The 20,660-nt window shown below is 42.4% G+C and overlaps 1 protein-coding gene across 1 annotated transcript in view; it reads left to right on the top strand.

The window, feature by feature from the left end:
* Positions 1–20,660, top strand: part of LOC115134834 (SH3 and multiple ankyrin repeat domains protein 2-like) — a 174,983-nt gene that overhangs the window by 76,943 nt on the left and 77,380 nt on the right. The window contains exons 11-12 of the mRNA XM_065022132.1: positions 14,813–14,973; positions 17,297–17,404. Coding sequence (XP_064878204.1) covers positions 14,813–14,973; positions 17,297–17,404 — 269 coding nt within the window. The remainder of the gene's footprint in view (positions 1–14,812; positions 14,974–17,296; positions 17,405–20,660) is intronic.

Raw genomic sequence — 20,660 nt, 5'->3', positions numbered from 1 at the left:
ATACATACATTATTACTGGCACCGTTACTGGAGTGCAGCAGTTAAAATGGGACACTGCTATTTCCTCCCTAGTTACAGGAGTGGTTGCTAAGGCCATTACTACAGTATGGTGAATATGTGTTTCAGCTACTAGCTAGCCTACTCCAAGTATATTAGATAATATCCTCTAACTGCAGACCAACAGCTGTAGTGTATTTCATATGTGATGTGATAATTGATGGTTTCTATTACAGTACTGTTGAATGGACAAACACGATTGAACCTTGCTCTCTCTATCAAGGCCATGGAAAACAAATGCTTATACTGTCTCAAAAATATACTTGATAATAGACCTCCTCTCAAGGTTTACATACATAACTATCAAACACAGTTTACAAGTATAGGCCATTTAGTCTATAGTTTTGTTGTACCTATTTCCATGAAAAGCGGATATATCCTAAAATGAGAAATAATTTTTCATGACAGTGAGTGTTACATGTCCGCTCTGAGGAGGATGATGATAATGGACGCTCATATTTTCTTTACTTCAGCATGGCAGTAGATAAAAAATGTACTCATTATGACAATTACAACCATTGGCTGCTGTGGAGGACCTATTTTCATCCTGTTCTTGTTTTACATAAATACAGTGCCTTGCAAAAGTATTCATCCCCCTTGCCAATTTTTCCTATTTTTTGCAATACAACCTGTAATTTGAATTTATTTTTATTTGGATTCCATGTAATTGACATACACAAAATTGTCCAAATTTGTGAAATTAAGTGAAAAAAATATTTTTTTCAATTAATGAAAAAGAATAAAAAACGGAAAAGTGGTGTGTGCATATGTATTCACCCCCTTTGTTTTGTTCCGAAAGGCCCCAGAGTCTGCAACACCACTCAGCAAGGCGCACCACCAAGCAGCACCATGAAGATCTAGGAGCTCTCCAAACAGGTCAGGGACAAAGTTGTGGAGAAGTACAGATCAGGGTTGGGTTCTTAAAAAATATCCGTAACTTTGAACATCCCACGGAGCACCAATAAATCCATTATTAAAAAATTGAAAGAATATGGCACCACAACAAACCTGCCAGGAAAGGGCCGCCGACCAAAACTCACAGACCAGGCAAGGATGGCATCAATCAGAGAGGCAACAAAGAGACCAAAGATAACCCTGAAGGAGCTGCAAAGCTCCACAGAGAAGATTGGATTATCTGTCCACTTTAAGCCGTACACTCCACAGAGTTGGGCTTTAGGGAAGAGTGGCCAGAAAAAAAGCCATTCCTTAATAAAGAAAAAAATAAGCAAACACATTTGGTGTTTGCCAAAAGGCACTTGGGAGACTCCCAAACATATGGAAGAAGGTACTCTGGTTAGATGAGTCTAAAATTGAGCTTTTTGGCCATCAAGGGAAACTCTATGTCTTGCGCAAACCCAACAACTCATCACCCCGAAAATACCATCGATGTTTTTCATCGGCAGGGACTGGGAAACTGGTCAGAATTTAAGGAATGATGGATGGCGCTAAATACAGGGAAAGTCTTGAGGGAAACTTGTTTCAATCTTCCAGAGATTTGAGTCTGGGATGGAGTTTCACCTTCCAGCAGGACAATGACCCTAAGCATACTGCTAAAGCAACACTTGAGTGATTTAAGGGGAAACATTTAAATGTCTTGGAATGGCTTAGTCAAAGCCCAGACCTCAATCCAATTGAGAATATGTGGTATGACTTAAAGATTGCTGTACACCAGCGGAACCCATCCAACTTGAAGGAGCTGGAGCAGTTTTGCCTTGAAGAATGGGCAAAAATGCCAGTGGCTAGATGTGCCAAGCTTATGGAGACATACCCCATTGGCGATGACCTACCCACAGCAACTATTAAAACATTCCACAACCAGAAACCGTGGATTGATGGCAGCATTCACACGAAACTTAAAGCACGAACACCTGCATTTAACCAGGGCAAGGTGACCGGAAACATGACCGAATACAAACAGTGTAGCTATTCCCTCCGCAAGGCAATCAAACAGGCTAAGCGTCAGTATAGAGACAAAGTAGAGTCGCAATTCAACGGCTCAGACACGAGGTATGTGGCAGGGTCTACAGTCAATCACGGATTACAAAAAGAAAACCAGCCCCGTCGCGATCCAGGATGTCTTGCTCCCAGACAGACTAAACAACTTCTTTGCTCGCTTTGAGGACAATACAGTGCCACTGACACGGCCCGCTACCAAAACCTGCGGACTCTCTTTCACTGCAGCCGACGTGAGTAAAACATTTAAACGTGTTAACCCTCGCAAAGCTGCAGGCCCAGACGGTATCCCCAGCCGCATCCTCAGAGCATGCGCAGACCAGCTGGCTGGTGTTTTTACGGACATATTCAATCAATCCTTATCCCAGTCTGCTGTTCCCACATGCTTCAAGAGGGCCATCATTGTTCCTGTTCCCAAGAAAGCTAAGGTAACAGAGCTAAACGACTACCGCCCCGTAGCACTCACTTCCGTCATTATGAAGTGCTCTGAGAGACTAGTCAAAGACCATATCACCTCCACCCTACCTGACACCCTAGACCCACTCCAATTTGCTTACTGCCCCAATAGGTCCACAGATGACGCAATCGCAACCACACTGCACACTGCCCTAACCCATCTGGACAAGAGGAATACCAATGTGAGAATGTTGTTCATCGACTACAGCTCATCATTTAACACCATATTACCCTCCAAATTCGTCATCAAGCTCGAGACCCTGGGTCTCGACCCCGCCCTGTGCAACTGGGTACTGGACTTCCTGGCGGGCCGTCCCCAGGTGGTGAGGGTAGGTAACACCATCTCCACCCCACTGATCCTCAACACTGGGGCCCCACAAGGGTGCGTTCTGAGCCCTCTCCTGTACTTCCTGTTCACCCACGACTGCGTGGCCATGCACGCCTCCAACTCAATCATCAAGTTTGCAGACGACACTACAGTGGTAGGCTTGATTACCAACAACGACGAGATGGCCTACAGGGAGGAGGTGAGGGCCCTCGGAGTGTGGTGTCAAGAAAAACAGCTTCTATCTCAAGGCCATCATACTGTTAAACAGCCACCACTAACATTAAGTACATGTAAAACATGTATCACTAGCCACTTTAAACAGTGCCACTTAATATAATGTTTACAAACCCTACATTACTCATCTCATATGTAAATACTGTACTCTATACCATCTACTGCATCTTGCCTATGCCGTTCTGTACCATCACTTATTAATATATCTTTATGTACATATTCTTCATCCCTTTACACTTGTGTGTAGAAGGTAGCTGTTGTGAAATAGTTAGGTTAGATTACTCGTTGGTTAGCACACTCGCATTAACATCTGCTAACCATGTGTATGTGACAAATACAATTTGATTTGATTTGATATGATTAGGCCTATGCATTCATAGCCTATGAAGTGTGTAGCGTATACAGTAAGGTGGATTAAACTCTCAATATTTGATGCTATAGATACATAAAAACATAATGTAATGTAAATGCCAGTATTGTTGGATGAGAACCTATAGTGCTTCACACACAGTGGGAGCTAAAGCAGAGGATATATGCTATGCAATGTTATGCTAGGTAGTTAGCATGAGGGATGACTTTGACTGTGACTTTGACATAAACTCTAGTGATTTCCATAGTAGGCTACCTTGTACCTACTTACAGTTAAACATCTAGGTACCTACAGTGATGCTACAGTATGCTAGGTAGTTAGCATGAGGGATGCAGAGTATGCTATGCTAGGTAGTTAGCATGAGGGATGCAGAGTATACTATGCTAGGTAGTTAGCATGAGGGATGCAGAGTATGCTATGCTAGGTAGTTAGCATGAGGGAAGCAGAGTATGCTATGCTAGTTAGTTAGCGTGAGGGATGCAGATTATGCTATGCTAGGTAGTTAGCATGAGGGATGCAGATTATGCTATGCTAGGTAGTTAGCATGAGGGAAGCAGAGTATTCTATGCTAGGTAGTTAGCATTAGGGATGCCTTTGGCTGTGACTTTGACAGAGTCTCTATGGGGGCTTATTAATGAGGCAGCAGCCACCGAGGGCATGTGGAGCTGCTCTTCTCCTCTCCTCTGGCCCACTTTCTCGGTCTCTGCTGCTTTGTTGGGGCTGCATTTATAAGCAAAAATATATAGTAGTAGTATAGTAGTAACCATAGCAGATCCCTTTTTGGATCTATTTAAACCTTTTTTTTGAAGGTTCTATAAAGAACCATTCTCATAAGTATCTAAATGTAACCTATATGGTGCTATAAAAACCCTTTAATGTTCTATAAAGAGGCATTAAAAACAGTTATAGCACCAAAAAAAGGTTCCACTATTGTTTATAACCCTATATAGAACCCTTTATGGCTCTTTGTAGAAACTTTATGGAGAAAGGTTATTTACAGAACCATTCTCAATCTCAAAGGTTCTTTGTAGATTATTTTGAAGAACCATACATGTTTTTTTATATTGGTTAGCCATATTATATTGTTAAAATTCCATAGGTTTTATTATTGTGTTTATTAACTATCGGGAATCAAGGTAAGACCCAAATGCGGACTGAGTGAAGTAACAGTGTTTATTGTAACAGGGGCGGGTAAATGACAGGTCAAGGGAGGCAGGGGTTGGTAATCCAGAGGTGGAGCAAAGGTACAGGATGGGAGGCAGGCTCAGGTCAGGGACGGGCAGAGTGGTCAGGTAGGTGGGTACAGGGTTAGGAGAGGCAAGGGTCAAAAACCAGGAGAATGAGAAAAAGCGAGACTGGGGAAAAACAGGAGCTGAGACAAAATGCTGGTAGGCTTGAACAAACAAGACGAACTGGCACAGACAGATAGAAAACACAGGTATAAATACCCAGAGGATAAGTGGTGAAGATGGGCGACACCTGGAGGGGGGTGGAGACTAGGTGAAACAGATCAAAGTGTGACATTAACTAGTTGAATCAGGTGTGCTAGCTCCAGAACAGCTGAGGAGAGAATTGAGAACCACTTCTCAATTGACACAAGGTCATACGTCTTTCACAAGACACCTTCGCTGGCCATAGTAATATACAGTATAACAAACCACACCCCAAAACATTCTAATGAGCGGCCACTCCTAGTTTAATTATCACTAAAAGAGTAAATTACCCTTTTGTGAACTCCAACGAAGGGCTCAAAGGGTTCTTTGAGTCATTATGGTTCCATATTTAACCATCAGTCTTCCCAAACAATCCTTGGGGAACTCTCTTTTCTTTGTGTGTACAGCAAAAATGTAAATGCATAGCCTATCTATTTACTGGGGTACTAGGCCCAATTAAATGAGAGATGGTAATTTATTGTATGACGACATCAGGAATGCATCACAGAATGAAAAGGTGAGAAACTTATTCTGCAATGGTAATGAAAATAGATTAATGTCTAATTAATTTAGATTCCAATAGCAAAATAGATTAATGTCTAATTAATTTAGATTCCAATAACAAAATAGATTAATGTCTAATTAATTTAGATTCCAATAACAAAATACATCGATTTTTGCTTTTCTCACTAATGGCGGCATCTTGTTATCAAGTTTTCCTTTATAAAAATATGATTTTATGAATAAGCACGTCGTCATATCATCCATTTGCACAACGTACTTACTTACCCACTTGCAATGTATTTCAGAAGAACAGAATATGAGTTGGCCTACTGTATGTTAGTTATCTGGCCATGCTTTATGCCAGGTATTTCCAAACTGGGCTACGCGCAATAAAAATGTGATTCACATTTTAAAAAATAAAATACATTTTTGTTAAATAAAACGTTTTATTATTTATTTATTTTATTCACATTTTCCAACAGTCAATTTATATTTTCCAACTGGGCTATACATTTGGGTGAGGTTTTTTTCTTGCCTGACTTGCCTCGTTTCACTGCCAAAAATAAAGTTAAACCATTTAGTGTTCAGCGAAATAACAACACAATGTCAAATACAGGTAACCTAGTCAAATAATTAACATCCAGTCATATTAACAGTTATTCTCTCGCGGGAATTCCACTAACGGTCCGTATGTAGCCAAACGTAGCTGCTACTCATTCCGTTTGCTCGAAAATTGATAAATGGTTAAAAAAGTAAGGCCTGCTTCCATAGAGACACACACCAGCTCTACTGGTAGTACTGCTACGACCAGCAGTACTACACCTGCACCTGTCAACGACAAGTTATTCTGCTTCCACGAGCACATCCAATGCTAGCATCAGTAATTCTACATTTGTTGTTAGCCCAGCTAGCATGGACACTAACTGTTGTGAATCTGATGCAGCCGAAGAGCTACTGCCCCCTTACCCGGGAAAGCACCGAACAACAGACAGGGATGTTGGACCATCAAAGAGACGCAAATATGATGAGAACTACGTTGATTTGGGGTTTTTTGAAAAATTTGAAAAATAAGCCACAGGAGTTTTTGGAGCGAGAATTAAGATTACTTTGAGTAGTAAGACATGTATAAAAGTAACAGATATCATTAATAATAAGGGGCTAGAATAATCTTATATGGTGAGCTATCGATTGGCTAGCACATGCAAGCCCCATACTATTGTGGAGGACTTCATTCTTCCTGCTGCCACGGATATGTCTGGTGCAATGCTGGGGGAAAAGGCCCAAAAAACTATACAGACAATGTCTTCATCAAACAACGTTGTTTTACGACGCATCGGTGACAGGAGATGTTTTGAAACAATTACTGCTTCGCATACAAGCCAGTGAATTCTATGCATTACAGCTGGAAGAGTCAACAGACGTGGCGGGCCTGGCACAGCTCCTGGTATATGTCTGTTATGTTTATGGGGGGTCAATTAAGGAAGACATCTTCTTCTGGAAACCAGGACAACATGAGAGGATACTTTTAAAGTACTGGACAGCTTTGTGACATCAAATGGACTTTGGTGGTCAAGATGTGTTGGTATCTGAACTGATGGCGCAAAAGCCATGACAGGGAGACAGTAGATCAAATCAAATCAAATCTAATCTAATTTTATTTGTCACATACACATGGTTAGCAGATGTTAGTGCGAGTGTAGTGAAATGCTTGTGCTTCTAGTTCTGACAATGCAGTAATAACCAACAAGTAATCTAGCTAACAATTCCAAAACTACTACCTTATAGACACAAGTGTAAGGGGATAAAGAATATGTACATAAAGATATATGAATGAGTGATGGTACAGAGCGGCATAGGCAAGATACAGTAGATGGTATTGAGTGCAGTATATACATATGAGATGAGTATGTAGAGTGGTAACGCTCGCGCAAGCAGTTGCTCCCGATACCACTTGAGTACACTGCAGCATCCACCGAGACGGATGACACAAACAACTGGATTTGTTATCCCTTTCATGCCCTGCCTCCAGTCCACTTACCGATATCTGAACAAGGCAACAAGCGAAATTGCAACAAGCGGTTCTGTGAAAATTTAATTTAATCAGAAGCCACTGCCAGATTTGTGGATAGGGCTGTGCTCAGAGTATCCTGCCTTGGCAAATTGTGCTGTTAAGACACTGATGCCCTTTGCAACCATGTACCTATGTGAGAGTGGATTCTCGGCCCTCACTAGCATGAAAACTAAATAATTGTAAGATGGCTAACTAAATAGCAAAATGATTGATTATTATTATTTTATTATTTGTGCCCTGGTCCTGTAAGAGCTCTTTGTCACTTCCCATGAGCCTTTGTGGGTTGTGACAAACTCACCCTCATTCTTATGTGTAATAAATGTATTGTATAGTGTTTGTGTGTGGCAGGCTTTCAATGATGGCAAAAAACAACATTTGAGAGTGCGCTGACGCTGGTGATAAAAGAGGTACACAGGTTGAATGTTTGAAGGGGTACGGGACTATGACAAGTTTGGGAACCACTGCTCTATGCCATAGGCTGTAGGCTTGTTCATTTAAATGACACAATATTATTGTAAGTCCTGTGCCATTATTTTACTTTATATGACTTAATAGTAAGAAGAATATACACTGCTAAAAAAAAATAAAGGGAACACTTAAACAACACAATGTAACTCCAAGTCAATCACACTTCTGTGAAATCAAACTGTCCACTTAGGAAGCAACACTGATTGACAATAGATTTCACATGCTGTTGTGCAAATGGAATAGACAACAGGTGGAAATTATAGGCAATTAGCAAGACACCCCCAATAAAGGAGTGGTTCTGCAGGTGGTGACCACAGACCACTTCTCAGTTCCTATGCTTCCTGGCTGATGTTTTGGTCACTTTTGAATGCTGGCGGTGCTTTCACTCTAGTGGTAGCATGAGACGGAGTCTACAACCCACACAAGTGGCTCAGGTAGTGCAGCTCATCCAGGATGGCACATCAATGCGAGCTGTGGCAAGAAGGTTTGCTGTGTCTGTCAGCGTAGTGTCCAGAGCATGGAGGCGCTACCAGGAAACAGGCCAGTACATCAGGAGACGTGGAGGAGGGCAACAACCCAGCAGCAGGACCGCTACCTCCGCCTTTGTGCAAGGAGGAGCAGGAGGAGCACTGCCAGAGCCCTGCAAAATGACCTCCAGCAGGCCACAAATGTGCATGTGTCTGCTCAAACGGTCAGAAACAGAGTCCATGAGGGTGGTATGAGGGCCCGACGTCCACAGGTGGGGGTTGAGCTTACAGCCCAACACCGTGCAGGACGTTTGGCATTTGCCAGAGAACACCAAGATTGGCAAATTCGCCACTGGCGCCCTGTGCTCTTCACAGATGAAAGCAGGTTCACACTGAGCACATGTGACAGTCTGGAGACGCAGGCAGCAGAACGTTCTCCACGGCAACATCCTCCAGCATGACCGGTTTGGCGGTGGGTCAGTCATGGTGTGGGGTGGCATTTCTTTGGGGGGCCGCACAGCCCTCCATGTGCTCGCCAGAGGTAGCCTGACTGCCATTACGTACCGAGATGAGATCCTCAGACCCCTTGTGAGACCATATGCTGGTGCGGTTGGCCCTGGGTTCCTCCTAATGCAAGACAATGCTAGACCTCATGTGGCTGGAGTGTGTCAGCAGTTCCTGCAAGAGGAAGGCATTGATGCTATGGACTGGCCCGCCCGTTCCCCAGACCTGAATCCAATTGAGCACATCTGGGACATCATGTCTCGCTCCATCCACCAACGCCATGTTGCACCACAGACTGTCCAGGAGTTGGCGGATGCTTTAGTCCAGGTCTGGGAGGAGATCCCTCAGGAGACCATCCGCCACCTCATCAGGAGCATGCCCACGCGTTGTAGGGAGGTCATACAGGCACGTGGAGGCCACACACACTACTGAGCCTAATTTTGACTTGTTTTAAGGACTACATCAAAGTTGGATCAGCCTGTAGTGTGGTTTTCCACTTTAATTTTGAGTGTGACTCTAAATCCAGACCTCCCATGGGTTGATAAATTTGATTTCCATTGATCATTTTTGTGTGATTTTGTTGTCAGCACATTCAACTATGTAAAGAAAAAAGTATTTAATAAGAATATTTCATTCATTCAGATCTAGGATGTGTTATTTTAGTGTTCCCTTTATTTTTTTGAGCAATGTAGTTAAATTTAGCTGAATAAAATTGAAAGGATATTTTTCCTATTATGGAGCGAGTGTGCATGTGTATTGGCTATGTTGAGCGCAAATGTTATCATTTGAAACAGGTCCTATATGCTAGATTTAGAGTTATTTGGCAACTCCAGTTGTGAATGATTTGAACCTTAAAATGTCTTAGAAATCAAAACATATGGGCTAGTGATGATTTGAGAAAGTTGCGAAAAAAAGCTTTGCTCTGTTTCTTGCCTCAGGCTGCACAGATGTTCTCTCATCAAGTGATCATATTTTCACCCATCAGATATTCTCAATTGAATCTTGTCTTTTGATTTAGACTGACCCATTATCAAATGAGCAGGAACAGGGGCAGGGGGGACAATACAAGCCATCTGTCTGCACTCGAATAGCGAATGGAGGCGGGTCCGTTTTGTAGGCTACTTCGGTTTTTATATCAGAGCATGTGTTGTTATATCAGAGCATGTGTATTTATAGTGAATCATGTGTTTTTATATCAGAGCATGTGTTTTTATAGTGGAGCATGTGTTGTTATATCAGAGCATGTGTTTTTATATCAGAGCATGTGTTTTTATAGTGAATCATGTGTTTTTATATCAGAGCATGTGTTTTTATAGTGGAGCATGTGTTGTTATATCAGAGCATGTGTTTTTATATCAGAGCATGTGTTTTTATAGTGGAGCATGTGTTGTTATATTAGAGCATGTGTTTTTATATTAGAGCATGTGTTTTTATATTAGAGCATGTGTTTTTATATTAGAGCATGTGTTTTTATAGTGGAGCATGTGTTGTTATATTAGAGCATGTGTTTTTATAGTGGAGCATGTGTTTTTATATTAGAGCATGTGTTTTTATATTAGAGCATGTGTTTTTATATTAGAGCATGTGTTTTTATAGTGGAGCATGTGTTGTTATATCAGAGCATGTGTTTTTATAGTGGAGCATGTGTTGTTATATCAGAGCATGTGTTTATATAGTGGATCATGTGTTGTTATATCAGATCATGTGTTGTTATATCAGAGCATGTGTTGTTATATTAGAGCATGTGTTTTTATATCAGAGCATGTGTTTTTATATTAGAGCATGTGTTTTTATAGTGGAGCATGTGTTGTTATATTAGAGCATGTGTTTTTATATTAGAGCATGTGTATATTAGAGCATACACTCGCTGCCCGACAGGTGATAGTCTGCCCAAACTCTGTATGCCATGGGCTCTCCGACCTTGTTCCTGCACCTACCCAGTGGTTAATTTGGGAAACCAAGTCAAATCTGTTTGGGAACATCGAAACTAACATGTTTTTGCAACAAAACATATTTCACTTGACTGTTGACAGCCAGTCTTGCGCACATGAGAAATGAATAAAGGAAAGAGAGGACGAGATGGAAACGCATGGTGGTCAGATATGATGTAAATTAGAGCTAAAGGTAATGTGTCACCCAATGAATTATGAAAATATAAAACATTCCCTGTTATTCAAAATCAAATCCAAATTCACTAATTGTAGGCTAACTGTAAGACGCCCTGCACAATCAATGATCCACCAGCCTGGCCTAGGGCTCTACGTTCTCTCCCAGACTCATGGATACACATTTGGGAGTGTAGCATTTGGTCACCTGTCCATCCAGTATGCACAATAATACAATCCACACTCAAAGGCTAGAACATGTATGCACCTAAAACATCTTCAATCGGTTGTGTTTGATGTTATTCTGCCATGCATGCGGTAGGCTATGTCTTGTATGAAGGTGCAATCCTAATTGTTATTCAGGTTGTTTTTTTACATGTGTATAACCTGTTTTGAATTAATCATCACCTTAGAAAGCATTGTCCATTTTGTTGTGTTAGGCTTTGATACAACATCCACAACAACCATGTTTTACACTATTTCAACCTGCTGTTGAACTGTTTTGATGATCAGTGTTTGATCAGTGTTTGATGTGATTTTCAGACCATTAGGACCTGGTGGAGGGACAATAGAGCCCTGAGTACCAGACCATTAGGACCTGGTGGAGGGACAATAGAGCCCTGAGTACCAGACCATTAGGACCTGGTGGAGGGACAATAGAGCCCTGAGTACCAGACCATTAGGACCTGGTGGATGGACAATAGAGCCCTGAGTACCAGACCATTAGGACCTGATGGTAGTTAGAGCCCTGAGTACCAGACCATTAGGACCTGGTGGAGGGACAATAGAGCCCTGAGTACCAGACCATTAGGACCTGATGGTAGTTAGAGCCCTGAGTACCAGACCATTAGGACCTGGTGGAGGGACAATAGAGCCCTGGAGGGTACCAGACCATTAGGACCTGGTGGACCTGGTGGAGGGGGACAATAGAGCCCTGAGTACCAGACCATTAGGACCTGGTGGAGGGACAATAGAGCCCTGAGTACCAGACCATTAGGACCTGATGGTAGTTAGAGCCCTGAGTACCAGACCATTAGGACCTGGTGGAGGGACAATAGAGCCCTGAGTACCAGACCATTAGGACCTGGTGGAGGGACAATAGAGCCCTGAGTACCAGACCATTAGGACCTGGTGGAGGGACAATAGAGCCCTGAGTACCAGACCATTAGGACCTGGTGGAGGGACAATAGAGCCCTGAGTACCAGACCATTAGGACCTGGTGGAGGGACAATAGAGCCCTGAGTACCAGACCATTAGGACCTGATGGTAGTTAGAGCCCTGAGTACCAGACCATTAGGACCTGGTGGAGGGACAATAGAGCCCTGAGTACCAGACCATTAGGACCTGGTGGAGGGACAATAGAGCCCTGAGTACCAGACCATTAGGACCTGATGGTAGTTAGAGCCCTGAGTACCAGACCATTAGGACCTGGTGGAGGGACAATAGAGCCCTGAGTACCAGACCATTAGGACCTCCACCCGGCACAGCCAGAAGAGGACTGGCCACCCCACATATGCTCTCTCTAATTCTCTCTTTCTTTCTCTCTCTCGGAGGACCTGAGCCCTAGGACCGTGCCCCAGGACTACCTGACATGATGACTCCTTGCTGTCCCCAGTCCACCTGACTGTGCTGCTGCTCCAGTTTCAACTGTTCTGCCTTATTATTATTCGACCATGCTGGTCATTTATGAACATTTGAACATCTTGGCCATGTTCTGTTATAATCTCTACCCGGCACAGCCAGAAGAGGACTGGCCACCCCACATAGCCTGGTTCCTCTCTAGGTTTCTTCCTAGGTTTTGGCCTTTCTAGGGAGTTTTTCCTAGCCACCGTGCTTTTACACCTGCATTGCTTGCTGTTTGGGGTTTTAGGCTGGGTTTCTGTACAGCACTTTGAGATATCAGCTGATGTACGAAGGGCTATATAAATACATTTGATTTGATTTGATTTGGTGGAGGGACAATAGAGCCCTGAGTACCAGGCCATTAGGACCTGATGGAGGGACCATAGAACCCTGAGTACCAGGCCATCAGGATCTGATGGAGGGACTATAGAGCCCTGAGTACCAGACCATTAGGACCTGATGGAGGGACCATAGAACCCTGAGTACCAGGCCATCAGGACCTGATGGAGGGACCATAGAGCCCTGAGTTCCAGGCCATCAGGACCTGATGGAGGGACCATAGAACCCTGAGTACCAGGCCATCAGGACCTGATGGTAGTTAGCAAATTGGGCACTATACCCTGATGAAGACAGCTTCACTGTCGAACCATTGGACATACAATTTTAGCATCTGAACTCCTAGAGTGTTCCGTCTTTTCTTAAATGTTTTAAGTGTTCCACTCCACTAGCCAGCACCTTGCCTAAATAGGTGTGTGTTTCTTTCGCCTCTAGTAAATTGGGCACTACCAAAGCATGTGCATAAAAGGATATTACCGTGACTAAACAGTCACATGGAATTTGACTTGCTGTCATGACCTAGTCACAGTCACACTGTGTACCTGGGCTGGGGGAGGAGGCTCAGCGCTCATCCCTGGGCCGATCACAGGAAGTGAACTCACCAGGTTGTCGCTGGGCTGCTGCTGTTGCCTTGGTTGTGTGAGAGATGTGTACAGTATACCATCGCCACCATCTCAATCTGAGTACCCCATGTCATCTGGGGAGCTTCAAAATGTGTTGTTATTGTCGGTATAAACCTTGTTCTAGTACACTTTGTTCCTCAGAGTGACATTGAAGGAATTTTAAGTCTAAGCACTTTAAGTCCACACATTATGCTTGTGTGAAAAATAGTCTTGCTGTGCAGGGCTCTTGTGCAAAATAGACAAGATCATCGTAAATTGGGGCCCTTAACTTCTCATTGTAGTGCAGAAGCCATTCTAATGATTCCATCTACGCCCTCTTCCCCTGTGTCATGTCTCTCTATAAATCAGAGAGAGGTAAAGAGCTTGAGGATAATTAGTTTCCCTGTTGTTCTTGTTGTGTTGTGCGTAGAGAGTAGGTCTGGACCACAGCCAGGGCCGGGAATAAAGCCCCTGTGGAGGGACACACACCATGTAGCTACTTCGCACAACCATTGGACAGAGAGAGTTCACTGCTTTAATTAGCTAGAAGGAGCATGTGTGTTGTACCAACAGAGGAGAGATTTGTCACTGCCTCAGGCTTCACTATAAAGGATTGTACCCTTATACCAGTGGACCCTCATAGTAATTGAACTGTACAAGCACTTTCCAATAACGTAATAAGTGATGGTGTTCTGGATTTAGAAACATTTATGCAGTATTGGTAAATGTTTTTTAATAAATATATATTTGTTCCTGTGTCACGATTGCTACATATTTCACGTATCCCTGCTATTGGATGTCAGACCTTTGAGTGTGAAATGGAACATATAAACATTGTGTTGAAGATCAGCACAGGGTTGATCATGCTCATTATTATGGAAGTGTTCAGTTCCAGATATGACCTCATATTGTAGAGCGGCAGTTTTACAGCAGTCCAACAGAGGGGGCCATTGCACAGCCTTTCTTTCATTCTGTGTCAGTGGTTCATGCCTCTGCTACTGTGTGTGTGGCTCACTGAGTACGGTACATACCCATCTGAGAACCATACCATTTAGATGTTGTCTGAAAAGATGTTTGTTCCATATCTCTTCCCTGTTTGTCCTGAATATCCCCTCTAAACACACAGTACAATGTTTCAGGGAGTCACAGGCTGCAAAAGTGTGCCTTGTGTCAAAAGACTGTGTTCCTTTTAATGGACCAGTGTGTGTGACCACAGGAAGTCATCAGTATATTTTTGTGACTACAGACTAACCTACATCTTACACCACTCTCTGTTCCTCTCCTCTCCTCTGTCCCTCCAGCCCACACAAGGGTCGGGAAGAGTTCACTGGTGGCACAGACCGCCAGGGGCCCCAGTGTAAGCTGTACAGTGCTGTGGCAGGGAAGCACTTTGTGGTGACTAAGTCCTACCAGCCACAGGCCGAAGGGGAGATCACCCTGTACCAGAACGACAGGGTCAAAGGTGAACATCCCGCCCACCACTCTTAGTTTTTTTTTCCAGAGGGAAGCAGTGCTTGAATTGGGTCACATGTTCTACTGCTTAAGTACCCCTCTATATTTGCTCTGAAATATGAACATCGTTACTCATTGTGTATTTATTCCTCATGTTATTATCTCTCTATAATGTTTCTCCCTGCATTGTTGGGAAGGGCCCATATGTAAGCATTTCACTGTTAGTCTACACCTGTCAGAGTAAGACCCCAAAAATTGTCAACGACTCCAGTCACCCAGGTCTCTCTGATACCGCACGGCAAGCGGTACCGGAGTGCCAAGTCTAGGTCCAAAAGGCTCCTTAACAGCTTCTATCCCCAAGCCATAAGACTGCTGAACAATTAATCAAATGGCCACCCGGAGTATTTATGTTTTTACAATGCTGCTACTCTCTGTTTATTATCTATGCATAATAACTTTACCCCTACCTACATGTACAAATTACCTCAAACTACCCCACACATTGACTCGGTACCCCCTGTAGCCTCGTTATTATTATTTTATTGTGTTATTCTTGTTTTATTTTTTACTTTAGTTATTTAGTAAATCATTTTTTTAAACTCTATTTCTTGAACTGCATTGTTGGTAAGTAAGCATTTCACGGTAAGGTCTACCTTTCTACCTGTTGTATTCGGCACATGTGACAAATACAATTTGATTTGGTTATTTATGAAGCAAGTAACAAATACAATTTGATTTGATTTGATTTGATATTGCCATTTAAATGAGTACTAGAGACTTTTTAATTCCACTCCAAGCTCTGGAGGGAAGAGATATTAGAGGGAACAGTCTGTGTAGCCACTCAGAGGGATGTTGGAGGGAAGAGATATTAGAGGGAACAGTCTTTGTAGCCACTCAGAGGGATGTTGGAGGGAAGAGATATTAGAGGGAACAGTCTTTGTAGCCACTCAGAGGGATGTTGGAGGGAAGATATATTAGAGTGAACTCAGAGAGGATGTTGGAGGGAAGAGATATTAGAGGGAACAGTCTTTGTAGCCACTCAGAGGGATGTTGGAGGGAAGATATATTAGAGGGAACAGTCTTTGTAGCCACTCAGAGGGATGTTGGAGGGAATATATATTAGAGGGAACAGCTTTTGTAGCCACTCAGAGGGATGTTATTCAGAAGTGAAGCAGTCTGCTAGGACATTATGTGTTTTCCTAATGAGTGAGCTGTAATAAGCAACATTTGTATTCAAACGACTGCAGTGCAGTTTATTTACTCTGGTTATTTCTATCTTGAGTAGTAGCTATATTTCTTAGGAAAATGGCTATATATTTTACAGATGTGTTTTTCCTCAGTACTTTCAGTTTTAAAATTAAATTGGGCCTTTTCTAAGGTTACATAGTATTTACCTATCTAGCTCTTATGTTGTGTAAGCTGAAGTGGAGCTGAAGAGACCACAGTACTGGAGTGGAGCTGAAGAGACCACAGTACTGGAGTGGAGCTGAAGAGATCACAGTACTGGAGTGGAGCTGAAGAGATCACAGTACTGGAGTGGAGCTGAAGAGACCACAGTACTGGAGTGGAGCTGAAGAGACCACAGTCCTGGAGTGGAGCTGAAGAGACCACAGTACTGGAGTGGAGCTGAAGAGATCACAGTACTGGAGTGGAGCTGAAGAGATCACAGTACTGGAGTGGAGCTGAAGAGACCACAGTACTGGAGTGGAGCTGAACAGATCACAGTACTGGAGTGGAGCTGAAGAGACCACAGACACTACTGGAGTGGAGCTGAAGAGACCACAGACACTATTGGAGTGGAGCTGAAGAGACCACAGGCACAATACTGGAGTGGAGCTGAAGAGACCACAGGCACGGTACTGGAGTGGAGCTGAAGAGACCACAGACACGGTATTGGAATGGAGCTGAAGAGACCACAGAAACTACTGGAGTGGAACTGAAGAGACCACAGACACGGTACTGGAATGGAGCTGAAGAGACCACAGAAACTACTGGAGTGGAACTGAAGAGACCACAGGCACGGTACTGGAATGGAGCTGAAGAGACCACAGAAACTACTGGAGTGGAACTAGGGTCTTTTTAGGTCCATAATGATTTATACAGTCAGTCTGCATGGAAAAGTACAGGAGTAATTATTCCCTTACATACTACTGTCTCTCTTTGTCTTACACGGTCCATTTTTCTTCTCTCTCTCTCTCTCTCTCTCTCTCTCTCTCTCTCTCTCTCTCTCTCTCTCCCCTCTCTCTCTCTCACCCCTCTGTCTCTCCCTCTCTCTCTCCTTCCCTCCTCCCCTCTCTCTCTCTATCTCTCTCTCTCCCTCTCCCTCCTCTCAGTGCTCTCCATAGGTGAGGGTGGTTTCTGGGAGGGCAGTGCCAGGGGTAACGTGGGATGGTTCCCAGCAGAGTGTGTGGAGGAGACCCCTAACCAAGAGGAAAGACCATGTAAGTTCTGAGAGAGAGAGAGAGACAGAGAGAGAGAGAAACGTTGTTAGTCCCAATAATCACCTCACTGTTCAAAATCACTTCTAAATCTCCTTGGCCTTTGTCAAAATTGGTCTTTACATAAAACGTTAGAGCTGTGTATTCAAACACCAACCATTGGATAATACAGTTCCTGATTCTGATTCTTGTGAGAGAATCTTGTGCTCGGTCTCGGCCCTAGCTCTCTCATGCTCTGATAACCCTCTGAATATGAGAAGTCCCTTCTGGCCATGGCAGGCTGTTAAGGCAATTAATACTCAGCAGCAAGGACACAGTACCCAGCATACACACGCATCCTTCACAACACAGTGTATGCATTGATTCTATACATTCGGTTGGTAAAAGGTTAAGCCACAAGGTACATCCATGTAAAGATGTGTAACCTGACCTGTGTCACCCTTGGTTCACTAACCTCTCCTAGTATGGCATCCTGGTGGATTAGGATGTGTAAAGTAGAGAGAGGGGCTGAAACCAGAGACTTCACAGTTCTGCACTAGACTACAATGCATTGTATTGCACAAAGTGGCGTGACTGACAGCTGTAGTACTGTAGTGGTTAATCAGCTGTAGTACTGTAGTATTTATTCAAAATGTCTGCTGCTGAACTGCTTTCTTCCTTTGTATTTAGAGGGAAAGTGTGTGTGTGTGTGTGTGTTTGTCGGTGTGTGTGTGTGTGTCGGTGTGTGTGTACTTGTGTACTGTATACTTCTCTATGTGTGTGTGTGTGTATGTGTGTGTGTGTGTGTGTGTGTGTACTGGGGGCAACCTTCTGTTTAAAGTTATTTTGGTCCAAATAAATGCTTTCCACATCAGTACAGCCAGTGTTCAGTAGCAGTGTTCAGTAGCAGTGTTCAGTAGCTGTGTTCAGTAACAGTGTTCAGTAACAGTGTTCAGTAGCAGTGTTCAGTAGCAGTGTTCAGTAACAGTGTTCAGTTGCTGTGTTCAGTAACAGTGTTCAGTAGCAGTGTTCAGTAACAGTGTTCAGTAGCTGAATTCAGTAGCTCTGCTCAGGCCAGAGGGGACGAGGGTATCTCTTGAGTTAAAAGCACACCACTTTGCATGTTCTGGCTGCACAGATGTAATGATGTAATTATAATAACCCAGCAATTGAAACACTTAATAACAAGTGGCAGGTGTATTATTTTTAAAGATATACTCTATGGCGCACTTATAAGCCAAAATTGAAGCAATTGATGTGATTCATTAATTGTATATCAGCCTCATTATCTATCTGAAAGGTCACCTGCATTCCATTTATACTGTATGTAGCCAGCTTGTGTCATTCATAATGCTCCATGTAATCCTAACACACACTGGCATAGCACACACCCCCACAGCCCCCGCAAAGGGTGCCCACGAGTTTTAAAATGTACATTTGGGGAATTATTTGTTTTGGGGAATTTTTAAAATGCTTGAAATATTATTAATTTACATGTCGACTCTATGCCTGGAAATGCCCTTGTCCAGAGCAAAGGATCCCCATTTTAAATGAATATACTTTGTCACTGATTTGAGTCAATATTTTTTTTGTCAAGATTCTGACAAAATATTTGAATCACTGTTCTGCATGGATACTTAAACAATTGAAGTATTTGCTGTGCTAGATCGAAGGGGGAATATTTGCTTTATAAATCTTGTTTTATGATCTAAATCTAGAAAAACATGCCAAAATGCTAATACAATTAGCCTTGGAGCATTTAACAGTGCTTTAAAACAAAAACAAGTTGGAGATTTGTATTACATATTTGAATAATCTAATGTTAGAATTAAATAATCAAGGCCTTTAAACACTTGTTGGACAATATAATAATAAAAAATGAAGTGTCTTTTATTGTGTCTGACGGAGTTGACATAAATCCAATAGGTTGCATTTTATGAATAATTTTTTTTTAACTTTTTTTTTTTTTTACATGGTGTGATAGCTGATACTTTGGTCTATCAAAATATATATTACACATTTGATCAGTATTAAGACAAATATTTGCGGACAAAAAGCAGAGAATTTCCTGTCTTTCAAGAATCTCTGAGCTCTAAAACAGAAAATTTTCTCTCATACTCGTTGTAAAAAATGTATATATACTACCATTCTAAAGTTTGGGGTCACTTAGAAATTTCCCTGAAAAGAAAAGCACATTTTTGTCCATTAAAATAACTTCAAATTGAGCAGAAATACAGTGTAGACATTGTTAATGTTGTAAATTACTATTGTAGCTGGAAACGGCTGATTTTTAAAGGAATGTCTACATAGGCTTACAGAGGCCCATTATCAGCAACCACCACGCCTGTGTTCCAATGGCACATTGTGTTAGCTAATCCAAGTTTATAATTTTAAAAGATTAATTGATCATTAGAAAGCCCTTTTGCAATTACTGTATGTTAGCACAGCTGAAAACTGTTGTCCTGATTAAAGATGCATTAAAACTGTTCTTCTTTAGACTAGTTGAGTATCTGGAGCATCAGCATTTATGGGTTCGATTACAGGCTCAAAATGGCCAGAAACAAAGCACATTCTTCTGAAACTCGTCAGTCTATTCTTGTTCTGAGAAATGAAGGCTATTCCATGTGAGAAATTGCCAAGAAACTGAAGGTCTCGTACAATGCTTTCAGAAAGTAAACACACCACTTGACTTGTTCCACATTTTGTTGTGTTACAGCCTGAATTGCAATAGATTTAATTGAGATGTTGTGTCACCCGCCTACACACTATACTGCATAATGTTAAAGTAGAATTATGTTTTTATACCTTTTTACAAATTAATAAAAAATTAGAAGCTGAAATGTCGAGTCAATAAGTAATCAACCCCTTTGTTATGGCAAGCTTAAATAAGTTCAGGGGTAAATATTTGCTAAACAACTCACATAATAAGTTGCATTGACTCACTCTGTGTACAATAATAGTGTTTAACATGATTTATGAACAACTCCCTCATCTCTGTACCACACATATACAACTATCTATACAATAAGTTCCCTCAGTCGAGCAGTGAATTTCAAACACAGATTCAACCACAAAGACCAGGGAGGTTTTCCAATGCCTCGCAAAGAAGGGCACCTATTGGTAGATGGGTAAAATATTAAAAAGCAGACATTTAATATTCCTTTGAGCATGGTGAAGTTATTAATTACACTTTGGATGGTGTATCAATACACCCAGTCACGACAAAGATGCAGGCGTCCTGCCTAATTTAGTTCCCGGCGAGTAAGGAAACTGCTCAGTG

Source organism: Oncorhynchus nerka, linkage group LG9a (genome assembly GCF_034236695.1).
Source record: "Oncorhynchus nerka isolate Pitt River linkage group LG9a, Oner_Uvic_2.0, whole genome shotgun sequence".
Lineage (NCBI taxonomy): Eukaryota > Metazoa > Chordata > Actinopteri > Salmoniformes > Salmonidae > Oncorhynchus > Oncorhynchus nerka.
The sequence above is the reverse complement of the archived record's forward strand: the minus strand, read 5'-3'. Positions and strand labels throughout refer to the sequence as shown.